Source organism: Poecilia formosa, unplaced genomic scaffold (assembly GCF_000485575.1).
Source record: "Poecilia formosa unplaced genomic scaffold, Poecilia_formosa-5.1.2 Scaffold284, whole genome shotgun sequence".
Lineage (NCBI taxonomy): Eukaryota > Metazoa > Chordata > Actinopteri > Cyprinodontiformes > Poeciliidae > Poecilia > Poecilia formosa.
Window position 1 is genome coordinate 262,226 of NW_006800223.1, and position 12,902 is coordinate 275,127.

Consider the following 12,902-nt stretch of genomic DNA (forward strand, 5'->3'; position numbering starts at 1 on the left):
TATTGTCATGGAAAAAAAAAAATCAAGAAGGGTAACGATCAACCTGGATGATATAATATTAACTGTATTTATAACGGGCTGTGTGAGCGACAGGCAGCCAGTGAGTCCCAGCCGCTGCAGATAAATGGGTCCCTGCAGGAAGATCAGACGCACATTATAGGAGCGATTCACTGATTTCCGTTCAAGGCAGTGGGCGGCGCGCGCGCTGTCCGTCTCTTTAATGCGATGTACGTGAAGAGCGCGAGTCCGCAACCGTCCAGCCAACCAACCAACCTGGCGGCGCGCGAGCCCGCTCTCCTTAAACCAACCCAGCAGAACCAAGCCTTGCTGAGCCAGTCTGTATCGAGTCCGTCCCACACACAGAGGACGGGCTCAACGATGTGACCTCTTAGCACATCCGATAATTAAAAAAAAAAAAACGAAAAATATTTTTTTCCCTCCCGGCTTTTTACGTTGAGCTCATCGACACCATGGACTCTACAGCTCTGAGAACCGATGTTTGCATCTGCCAGCTGCTTCTAATCAGCCACATAGGTAAGAGAATGAACTGTTGCGGTGGAGAAAAGAAAAGAGGGGATTGAAGGGTTTAAATGTCTTCTGACTGACATGTGACGATATGAACGCGCTTCATTTTGAGCTGCGCGCGTCTAATGAATTCCCACGGACATCCAGCGCACTTTTCAGATTGTGCAATCGTTGGTAAAGAGTCGCTTTGTGGATTTTAATGCAGCCTCATTAGAATGCGCAACAGCTATATTTATGCAGGGATAGTTTTTCTTTTCTTTTTAATTTCCTGCTGAAATATTTTTTTCCTCTGCAGTCTGTCATGCAAATGAAAATCTCTGGGGTCAGTATTTTTGAACGAACACTGTGAATGACCAAAAAAATGTGATGTTCTGCAGAGGGACCATGTGCAGGACTTGAGATGCTGACTGTAATCTTGGTTACCGCAAATATTATGTTTAAAAAAGAAATCTAAAAATAAATAAGAAGGTCTTTCTAACAAATGACTCTTTTTGTTCCACCTGAATACTTTGTGTCTGAACTATTGCTGGTTAAGTCTGAAGAGAGGACTGGTTTCAGACTTTGGTAACAGGGGGCAAGGTGGGTGTTAACACTGAGGAATCAACGTTATACAGGTTAATTTCTATTCAGACAAAAAATGGACAAATTACCTCAAGTTAAATGTCTGTGAGAACCTTTGAGTGGAATGTCTAGGGCAGGACATTTTTGAAATATTTAGAAACCTGCTGCAAATTTGTTGGGTATTGTTGTGACTGCTGACATTTACATATTTTACAATGTACTTTACACCTGCTGCTGTTCCGGTTACATCTTCTGAAGGTGGCAATAATATGCCTGACGGCAATAATTTTGATGATGATGGTGATTCATTTGTAATGAAAGTGGTTTGAAGTCACACTTGTATCTTTATTGTCAATATTGCTACAATAACTTGCTGGAATAATCAACAAACAATGTTATTTTTTGTGGACAATGCTCTCAAAACTATAATAAACCGACAGAAATTATTAGAAAAGATTAAGGATTCTCATATAGTTATTAGGGATTATCATGAGACGGTGGAAAGCATAAGAAAACATCCGAAAATATTCCAAAAATATTAAGAAGTTGTGTTTGAATTATCCAAATAGCATCCCTAAATCTTCTGGTGGTTAGACCAAACAATATGCTCAATGACCAATCAGGGACGACCTTTTTAAGTATCACTGAAAAAAAAATTGACAGTGCAAACTGTCAGTGAACAATCCAACGTTCATGGTTTTTGATTGCAATATATTTGCAAGGCATTTCTGCTAATGTAAAAAACAAAAAAAAAACCAGTTTCTGCTGTCTTTGTCTTTTCCATCGGTAGTAACATCCAGTTGTTGATCATGTGACTCGTGATGCTAAAAAAGTGTTTCCTTTGTCATTTTGTGGAAAAGACTTTTTCTAAAAAAAAAACAAAACAAAAAACATGAGTTTTTTTTCTGCAATTGGTATCTTTCCATCAAGTGGATTTATTTTCATAATTCCAATTTGTACTGTTATATGGTTGGTTGAACGCATCTGCTGTGTGTAATTTTTAGATCGTACATCATAGCAAACCTGACTCACTTTACGTTGATAGTCCAGTCACTGTTCAAGTGAAAAGCTGAGTGATTGTGGTTAACCACCGATTGGTTTGTTGCTTCAACTATATTTATCTTTCTATAACTTTTTTCCCCACAGAATTTAAAATCAACTTGGAAACACTTTACTTTCTCAAGTTTTTTCATCTTCTCCTAGTTTGATTAGAACTGGGAGAAATCAAAGTGAAGATGCTAACATACTTAAAACTCCCTCCTAACAAGGTTATTTGATTTATTTTGGCATTTCTTTTAAGGAGCGCCAGAAGATAAAGAGTATGACGTTCTGCCTCGGAAGCCAGGATTAGGCTTTTTCCATGTCCTCAACTGGCTTTGATGTGATTTTCTGTGATCATGTTTTACTCAGAGGAAACCAATAGAAACAAGACCCAAAAGAACTGTAATATATGGTAGAAATATGCCAATGTAGAGAAATGGAATGAGTTAAAAGATGCATCATTGCAACCGCACACATCCTCATTTCACTGTCTTCTAATCGCTTTCCTCTATGTCTTGTTATTTGCTCTCTCTCTACTGAAACGAAGTGAACCCGATGAGTACTTCTGAAAACACCGCCTGTCTTCCAGTAAGCCTGGACTCCAAAGGAACAAATTTTCATGCCTAACCTCCTTCTCACACTCTGCTACATACATATAAATTGCTGTGATGTTATGGCTGCCATCTCTGGCCTTGTTTCCACCAGTCAGCATGTGCCTCTCGCACCGAGGCATATGCTCTTCAGCATGGTTCCATCGACACACCACGGATCTCTGTAGCTCTAGCAGATGATGCCCGTCAATCTGAGTGTGCGGTTCAGCAGGGGAGAGAAATCATGACATGCTTTCCTTTTTTTCTGCAAGATTTTACTTTAAATATTCAGTATAAAAAAAAACAGAGTTCTGAGTTCTTTGAATCCAGCTGCGTTCAGATTTGAAGCTAATCTTCTTGAGCTCAGCATGGTTGTTGTCTATGTGGTACTTTCTTCTAATGTTAACGGCAGACACCAGCCTTCCATTTATCCCACAATATGATTGCATTTGATGCTTTCTACTCATAATTGCATGTGTTAAATCTCACCAGTTGAGATATGTGTGAATACTAAGTGGAAGCTTCTAAATAAAAGGCAGAAAAAGGACTAACAGGAGAGTTAGGGCTTCTTGCCATAGGCTAAAATCTACAAATGAGTTCATTCTCATAATTTTAGGATGGTAAAAACCAAATGCTGCTATATTGATTGGTTAGGTTTTGGGTCACTGTTCAAGTGAAAAGCTGAGTGATTCTGGTTAACCACTGATTGGTTTGTTGCTTCAACTATATTTACCTTTCTATAATTTTTCTATACTCCTTTTATACCCAAAAGGAGTATAAAAGTAGTTGACAAATGTGCATTAAATCTTTTTCTGAAAAGCAAACAACCACCTCAAGTGACTGTAAAAACATTTTTGCAAAATTGGGGAAATTATTATTTTCAGATGCAATACACAAAAATGTTGATAGAAAAATGACCACTGATAATTCAACCCATAAGTTATTGGTGTGGTTCCAGAAAAGCCCAGGAAATTCAATCTGTTGTAAGAATGGATTCTCCTTAAGGGTGGCTCACTGATATTGAGTGTCCATACAAGTCCTCTTTATCTATCAGTAGAGAAATTAGCCTTACAGACAGAAGTGGTCTTTGATGTTGTGTGTTATTCTAACCTTATTATGTTCAGACTAAAGAGCTCCACAGTCGTCTTAACAACCTTTGAATTTTATGTTCTGAATAAAAGGCACCAGGTTTCTTTTTAAAATACTAAGCCCATAAAAGCCAGCGGATAGGTGTAGAGATATTCTGATTAGTGTAGCTTTAGTGTTTGGGCCAACATTGGACACTGGATATTAGCTTGTTGGAGAAGTACCACATTGGCAACTTGCAAGCATATGATGTTGGTGGCCATAGTTTTTGTAAAGTAGACATTCATAAATAGCCCTCTGGTGACAGTTCTTACAAGATAAATGATGCCCTCTTCGTTTCACTGAGGGAAATCTGGGCAAAGTGCCACCAAACATTATGTCAGGTTCAATGTGACATGAGCAATCATATGTTCTGCTGGTGGGATGCCATCTGGCCGAGCACTCGATCCAGAGGGGGCTCGTCCGGTCGACATAACGGGATGCCGGATGGTGCAATACTAATTGGCTACAAAATAGTGACACATGCTTCCGGGGCCCCATAGCAAAGCAGAGTGAGTAAATCCATGAATTTATTGGAAGAGCGATGACATAACTTGCAGTCAGATACAAATCACAAGGGGTATGGGAGTTCACATCCAGCTGGAAGGTTGCCTTACAACCACTTTATAATTATACTTGAATGAAATGGCATTTCACTTGTCAGAGTGGTTAGGATGTCTGTCGGTGTTTACTTCTACGGTTCTTCTTAAATGGCCTCATGAGCTATTCTAATGCATTTTGTCATATCAGATCCACAAATCTGAATTTGTTTTAATGTGATTTAATGTGGACAATGTCGATTGGGAGTCTTGTCAAAGCAAGTATATGGATATTAACGCATATTGGATGCAGAGTGTAATTTCTCATGTCCACATGTATTCTCAAATCTCCACTTTGGTCTGAGTTTTTATAAATAAGTGTTACTAAACTGAGCTTTTGAGTGGATAAAAGGCAGAAACGCATAAAACCCAGATATTGCGCTACATGTGGACTAGGCCTAAGAAAGGCATAGAACCTTCACAAGATGTTAGAGGGAAGTGAATATAGAAGGTGATCTTCCAGCAAATTAAAGTCTGCTGAGAAGAATTGTTCCATTTTCTATGATCTATATCGTTGCTCCCCATTCTTGACTGTCATTCCCAGTTCGTAGTTGCAAAACTCTGCATTTGTATCGCTTTTCACATCCCGTCTTGAGTGAATACTCCACCCAGGTGAGGTGCCACCTGAGGATATATGCTAGTTGTTGAAATGCTTTCTGCTGAGTAGGAATGTCTCCTGCTGGGGAATGAAACTCAAGTTTGGAGCTTATTTTACACAACCTACCTAACTTCAAAGCGATAACAAATCATCCCAACATGATTGATTCAGATAGTTTTCCTAAAGCCGCCTTAATGTTGGCTTTGAAGAGGAAGACGCAGGAATGCAGAAAGTTTTATTCTAAACTTGGCTACATCGAAACTCTTCTGAGTGTCAGAAAGATTTAACGATTTGCACTACATAGAAACGTCTGTGTTCAAACAGCACTCTATTACATACATTGAAGATGAACAGTGAATCCAGTGGGATGGTTACCACAGAGTGAGGATTGCTAAAAAACACAGATGTTACTCTGAATAATTGATTGCCTGCTTTCTTCTTTGATATTTTATCTTCTTTTCTCCCCACTTTCTCGCTTTTCTCACTGTCACTTTTTCATCTGGCCTCGCCATCTGAAGCATTATATTCATAAGTGCTCTCATTCTTTAATCCATTTAGCTGCGGTCTGGTCTAACTTTAGCGGCATACGGTCATGGCTATTTTAGCAGACAGTCACAGCTATTTTAAAGCTGTTCTGTGCCATGAGGATGTCTTGATCTTTATGCTAAGGCGCCTGGACAGTGAAGTGGACTCTGTGAAACACTGATCTCGGTACTGTAATGGTAGATTCTTTTAGCAAAGTCAGAAAAGTGTGACAAAGGAGAAAAATAGTTGTTTAAATGGCAATGAAGGTTCTTTTCATATGTCCTGGATAGGGCCCAGAGTTTAATCCTCCCACAGTTTTAAGAGGCGGGGTCTATTGGGAGCTTTTTAGCCTGTGCGCTTTTACAAAAGTTTTTTTATTCAGGTTTCAGGAACTGACAGTCTGACAGGACAACCCTTTTGCTTTCATATTGTCTGACCGTGACATCCGCCGCGCTTGTCCTGTAGGCATCACGCTAAGACTGTGGGATGGGGTAAAATAGTACAAGGACTAGGTCATTAAAAATCATGGCGCCAACGTACGTAAACACTTGCATGAAACATTTGGCTAACAGCTGTGAGACTCCTTGTGTTGCGATGCTGCTACATGCAAACTAGCGTGACTTTTGTGATGCGAATGAAGTATTTCCTTTGCAGTTTTTCGAAAAAGAAATCTTGATATGGCTGAAAAACTACCTCAACCTAGCGCAAAAACATTTTAACGAAAAATGTGAGTTTTTCGCAATTGCTGTTTTTACATTAAACATATTTATTTGTAATTCCAATTTGTTCAATTGAGCAATAGTCAATGGAAACACAGTTGTTAGTTTTAGCTACACAACTAACAAAAACTATAGTTAAAGTTTCTTAGTTCACATTTTTTAAATTAAATATCAGATACCAATAGAAAAATGTAAAATAGATGTTTGGATTTTTTAAAAATACTCAGATAATCATACCTTAATCAAGACTTTAAAGATAAATGTTGGGAATAAATGTGTTAAAACTAAAGTTTTCATTACAAAGTGCCTGAAAAGTAAACACCAGGTTAATAAATGTAATTTATGGTAATTATTAAATTGATCTTTCTTACGTTATATTATAGGTACGTTTCCCAGCATGGTTAAAAAAAAAAATCACAATATCCTTTTTAAAAGACTAATTTCAAATATGATTATCAAGTCGAACATCATATTTACAGATTTTCACATTCTTACACAATATGAACCAGTCAGTCACCTGCTGTAAAAAGAGCTGCCCAGAATCAAAGCCGGACATTTTACCTGTCTTTACGATGAATATAAGATCTAAACATATGAATGTTGTCAGGAATAGATAAAGTTTTAGGGAATGCATCTCAGAATTCAATCATTCTAACACGGTTTTCATTTTAAAATATTAAATCAGTGTCATATTTTCAGCTTTTAATCTGCTGAAAGGTTAATCCTGCATTAACCTCCACTATAAATCAAACCTTTTAACCAGCAACACTGGATAACGACTCACACTATGCAGCATTTCCTCCTTTGCCTCAAACACGGCCATATTGTTGCTTTTTATCTGCAGGCTTTCATCAGGTAAACCTAATGTATAAATAATGCTTTGCTTCAGGCAACTGGGTGGTTGTTGTGAGTAACTGAAACACTGCCAGGATCCACTTATTCACCCAGAAAATGTTGGTGAATGTATACAAGGATCTGAATATCAGTTTTATACAAACTCCTGGCTTTTACAGGTGCATACAAAAAATGTTTGTTTCTATATAGTGACACTATCACATTTCCTAAATATACCTCAAAATGGAAATATGGACTTAGAATTTTATCTCGTTTTTTTTGTACTATTGTGATAATAAAAAAAATCCAATTAAATAAACAACAATTTATACACTATACAATATATCACAAATGTTTGTAAAAACAGACTGAATGCCTAGGTGCTTAATTTTATATACCTGTGGCCATGGAAGTGATTGGAACGCCTGATTCCAATATTTTGGATGAGTGAGCAAGTACTTCTTTCATAATGAAAGAAGTATGCAGACTTCTCAAACTGGGACTGAAATATTGGTGATGTACTACTGGTTTGAGAAATCTTTGCTCTACTTAATAAATATAAAATATCTATATTTTACGGTTAACTCCACCCAATGCAAAAGAACGGATCCAAACTCTGGGCTCATCTGATGCAACAACTGGGACTGCTTGATGAAAAACAAAGCAATACCAGCACTGTAAGAATACAACGGACAAACTGCTAGCCACTAACAATGCCAACGTTAGCATTTCCTTCAGGACTTAAAGCACCAGTTCACAGAATTGTTTTTGTTTGAGTCTAGACTGCTTTTGATAATCTCTAATTTAAAATTAAATTAAATTTCCTAAGAACAACATATTTTTTTATAAAGATTTTTTTGTGCTTAATATTGGATGTGGTGCTTCTTATATGAATAATGCGACAGGGAATTCAACCCACTGAAAAGATAGGGAAACTGATTTTCATTTAGAGTTGAGTCTGACATTAACTTTTGGTATCCTGATTCTCACCAGCAACCAGGTTGCCAACTCATCACATTATCAAACATTTTTAAAATTTGCTGTTTGCTTCTATTGCTACCATGGGCAACTGCCCATATGGCCAATATAAAAACTGACTACACCTCTACTTATAGTAACTACAATAAAGTTTTTATAATCAAATAGCATCAGTTTTGTGGCAGTTCCAATAAGAATTTCATTTAGTTTGAATAACTAGCGAAACAACTCCGTTGTACACTGAGACGAGGGATTAACAAAGAAACCAAATACATTTAACATTTACATAAAGGAAGCAGCTAGGCATGGGGAGCAGAAAGTTTTCAGTAGAAAAGAATGATGGCAGGATACCAGAGAACAAAAGGTGAAAAGGAGCAGAAGAGTGAAACTAAGTCGCTAAGACCAGCTCTCCGATGTTCAATCATCAAATGCCAGCTCTCTCCCCAGATGAGGAAGTCTGTCTGAAGTTCCATTAGCTGACAATGGCTGTCTGTGTCTGACTGTGCTCACATAAAAAAGCTACTGTTGTGTTTTTTTCTTCCCTTTGGCACCAAGGATTGAGACAACTTCACTACCTTTTAATCTACCCAGATGATGATCAGCGGAGACTTCAGTGCATACGTCAAAATCCAGGATTTCTAAAGAATACCATCATTGTCCTCCAATGCTCAAAGACTCTTTCAACAGCTCTACTACTGTTAGTGAACTTTGAACTTAACACTGCAGTTTAATTGTTGGGTCAGACTGAACTTTTCCACTTTGTGTGTTATCAAGATTTCGTGTGACAGAAAAACACAAAGTAGGACATAATTGTAAAGTAGAAAGCACATATCAGCTTTACAAAATATATTGCTAAAAGTTAGGGATGCATCGATCTACTTTTTCTCTTCCGATACAGAAACTGATATTTTAGGTTTAGTATCAGCTGATCTTCTGCCAAACTGATACATAAAAATGGTTGAATTGACTTTAAACGTCTCTTTTTTTTTTAAACACAGACATAAATGTACCGATCTATAGATATTTATTTGATAACTGCACCAGCACAGCACACTTAAGTACACCAACAGCTTCACAAGCTTGGTGAAACTTGAAATAATACAACTTCAGTTTGTTCATTCAGTGCAATTAGGAGTATAAAAGTCAATGTAAAATAAATAATAAGCTGAGACTGACAAAAACAATAGGTTGACTACCCTGGTCGAACATGTAAAAATAAATTGCAGCAAACCTTTCAACTGGTTCAGAAATGAGGAATTCTAAATATAATGTAAAGTCAATTATAATAAATCATGATGTTGCTCAGAGCACAAAGCATAGAATTAGCCTGAATAGATCTGCCCATATGGATCTGGCACATTGTCAACGATACCCGATCTAGAATTCTTTTCAATATCGGAACCAATACAGATATTAATATCGGATCGGCGCATCTCTACTAAAAATGTCTCGTTGTGGTCCTGATATGCGAGTGTGCTGTTTGTTGTAGCTCTGGCTGCATGTTGGAGCTCACTTTCAGATTCAAAGTTGCACAATTGAATTTTAGGTATCAGTGTTGAATCACCGCCGCAGTTCTGCTAGCTTAAAGTCTCAGCTGTTGCTTTTCTGCTTGCTGCTCTGGATTTGTGCCACAGCCCCTAATCCTGCATGTTAGGTTGGTTGTACTGCATTCAGGTAAGAGTGTGTGTGTGAATGGTTGCCTGTCTAGTGTGTGTGTGCTTGCTGGCAACCTGTTCAGGGTTTACCCACCTCTTGGTTGCTGAGTGCTGGAAGAGGTTCCCAGGCTCCTTTTGTGGCATGGCAATGATGTGGCCAACTGAGATGCCAATCCTTCGCCTAGCAACAGAAATATGTTGTAATTTCTGTAAATAAACGTGGATTTTTTGGGTTTTGCCAACATTGTTTATTTCGGTGTCATATTCAGATGTTGAATTTTCTTTTTTATGTTTTCATCAACAGTAAAACCCATAAGACTTTTCACTCACTCTTCACTCTTGTGGACTCAGTCCCTTTCCTCTTTCCTGTTGAGTCATTGTAAGAGTGGGCACCCAGCTGTAATTGTAGGATTATTCACATGAGGGCAGAATGGTAAATGATCTCGACCGGCAGTTAGCATAATAGTATAATTAATAAGCTTCTGAATGAGCGTGATAGTTTGGAGGGGTTCTATAAAAACAAAATTGCAGCACCAGTTAGATTATTAAAGTTTTGTTTGAATGAGCCACAAGATTTCTGGAACCATGTTCTTTGGACAGAGGAAACCAATGAAAAGATATTTGCCCATAATGCACAGTGGCATGTTTTCTGAAAACCAAATGCAGCACACGCATCTCATAGTGTCCAGCATGGTGGTGATAAGCTGATGCTTTGGCTGAGAATTTAGATTTTTTTTGCCCTGAACTCCTTTGTATACCTATTCTATAATCAACATAAAGACGTCTTTCCTACATTTATAATCTATCCAAACCATTGCCGTGACGATTTATAATTGATGCCAACAATTACATAAGTAACATCTCATGTCCATGCATTCAGACTTCAGAGATTCATGGTGCTACACTTTTGTCATTTTGGTCTCAACTGCGTTGAGGGTATCTGTTCTTCTCACAGAGTTTGACCCCGAAGCAACTGTCTGTATTGTTTCCCTTCTGCACATTGTTGGCTTTGTGGGGTTTATTTTTGGCACAGCTGTTGAACTCAAAGGTTAATCCAGGTGCGTGAGCATTTGGCACACTTGCAGTAAGCACAGTCCCCCCAGCTTCCAATTTTTGTACTTTTCACAGATGGCCAACCTGTGACCGGCTGTGGACTCTGGCTGAAGGGAATAAACGGCAGAATTTATGCCAGACAGGCTTTATGAAATGAATAAGTTGGACTTTATGGTGATTGCTCGAGGATATTTAACAGTTGTCCTATTTTTTAAAAAAATGTTTAAACATGTCTTGTCCAGCAGTGTGACATTGATAATTGTTGTCTGAGTGTCAAGGTGAGGCCCAACAGATTTATTTTTACAAGCGAAACATTAAGCCTCATGATCCTCCACTTGATATATTAACAAAGCTTTAGTAGAAATTGCTTTGGGTTTACAGCAAATGTAATAGAAAAGTTGGTGGTAAAGTAATAAGGGGAAAAAGGGAGAAGGGTTTAAGAGTAGAGAGAAAAAACTTAGAAGTACAAGGAAATATGAGTCAGCACCCTGGAAGTCTGCTTCTACACCTGCAGAAAGAGGGAAAAACGACCCCAAAATAATCATTTACAGCAACACTGAGATTTAGCAGCAGGCAGAACCAGTTTGGTTTGATGGAGGAAGATTTTCTGTGTTCTGGTCATGGAGGGAGCTCAGAGGAACAGAGCAGAAGTCAGCATGTTGGCGCAGCATAAACCTTCTTCTCCTTCTGGGAAAGTTCATTAATGGGCTGCGAGTGTGACCAGAGAGTGGTCAGAATCTTGATCAACACCCCCTCTGAAGCTGACCCCGCCTCCTTCAGACTCAGACTCAGGCCTGTGAGTGCATACATGTGTCTTTGTCTCATTGTCCCAGGGTGTGCGTGTCTGTGTGCGTCCATAATAGTGAGAAACGGAGGGCATGACCCGAGGTGGAAAACAGCGACGGGATGGGGATGGTTCTGTATCCATGGTGATGGAAAGAGTCGGAGTAAGAAGCTGACAGGAAGTCTGAGGTTTCTACACGCCATTGTGAGGCGAGGGAGGGGGGGTGGAGGGGGGAGCTGTTTCTGTTTTCTTGATACTGCGAGTTGTCATGGAAACACATCTGATGGACAGCATGTTAAGCTGATGCTGTAGAAGGGCCCTCTCATAGATTTCCTGTTTATACTTTTCACACTTTCTCAAATTGTCAAATTTTAATATCAAACAAACACAATCGGAGTAAACACAACGTGTCCTTTTTAGGGCTGCAAGTAATGATTAGTTTAGTAATAAATTATTCTGGCAATTAATTGGATTAAAAAAAATTCACATTATACACTTTTAATTTAACCGCTTTAGCCTTTTTCGTACAACATTAAAAATACATTAAAAGATGCAAATAAATAAATGATTCTGTTCCCTTTTGAATAAGAAAATAAATATTTTAGTTCCTAGAATGAAATGACAAAGCATTCCTTTAGTGGACTGGAAACAGGTGAAGATAAAACTGTGCTACTTGAGTTTGGGTAAAACATACTTACAGACAAAGGCATGTAAGGTTTTTATCTTGATTCCAAAATGTATATAAATCTATATACAGTATTGTATATACAGCTAATGGCTTTTTTTGTATTTTTATTTATGTAACAATCAATTACTAACTTAGTTGACTATTATTTCAATAATGATTAATCTGATTCATTGTTCCAGCCCCTGTTTTCTTTTTTTAAGATGGTTTTTAAACCTGTAAACTCAAAATTCCCACTGAAATAGAACCTGTCTGACAACACGAAGTAGATTACAAGATCACAAAATAATGTCTTTGTTGATCCGAAACACTTTGGGTAGAAATAAAAGCCGCAAATTTGTAAGGCTGGCAAACACTTGGTGGCTGAACTGTGTATCTTTTTATAAAGAGGCATGGATGTTCTTTTCACATCCTGCTTTTTCTTCTTCTACAGCTGACCTTAAGATCTCCTGGTTAAAGATGGACCTTTCCATTTAAATCCGAGGAAATCTTCAAAAAGATCTTTATTTATTTATTTTTTAAACCAGGAGCTTAGGTATTAGCTGGCATCCCCGCTTCACGGAACGACTAGCAGATTGCTAATCGCACACACACACACACACACACACACACACACACACACACACACAC

The 12,902-nt window shown here is 38.1% G+C and overlaps 1 protein-coding gene across 4 annotated transcripts in view; it reads left to right on the plus strand.

Moving 5' to 3' along the window:
* Nucleotides 1-139: 139 nt before the first annotated feature.
* The window catches only part of ptprz1b (protein tyrosine phosphatase receptor type Z1b), a 60,015-nt gene continuing 47,252 nt past the window's right edge, over nucleotides 140-12,902 (plus strand). For 2 of the 4 annotated variants that reach the window (XR_001664683.1, XM_016681512.1), the window contains exon 1: nucleotides 140-534. Coding sequence is in view for 3 of the 4 variants with exons in the window: in XM_016681512.1 (XP_016536998.1) it covers nucleotides 471-534 (64 nt within the window). In the remaining variant the exon portion in view is untranslated. The remainder of the gene's footprint in view (nucleotides 535-12,902) is intronic. The other 2 variants (XM_016681513.1, XM_016681514.1) reach the window with 2 other exon arrangements.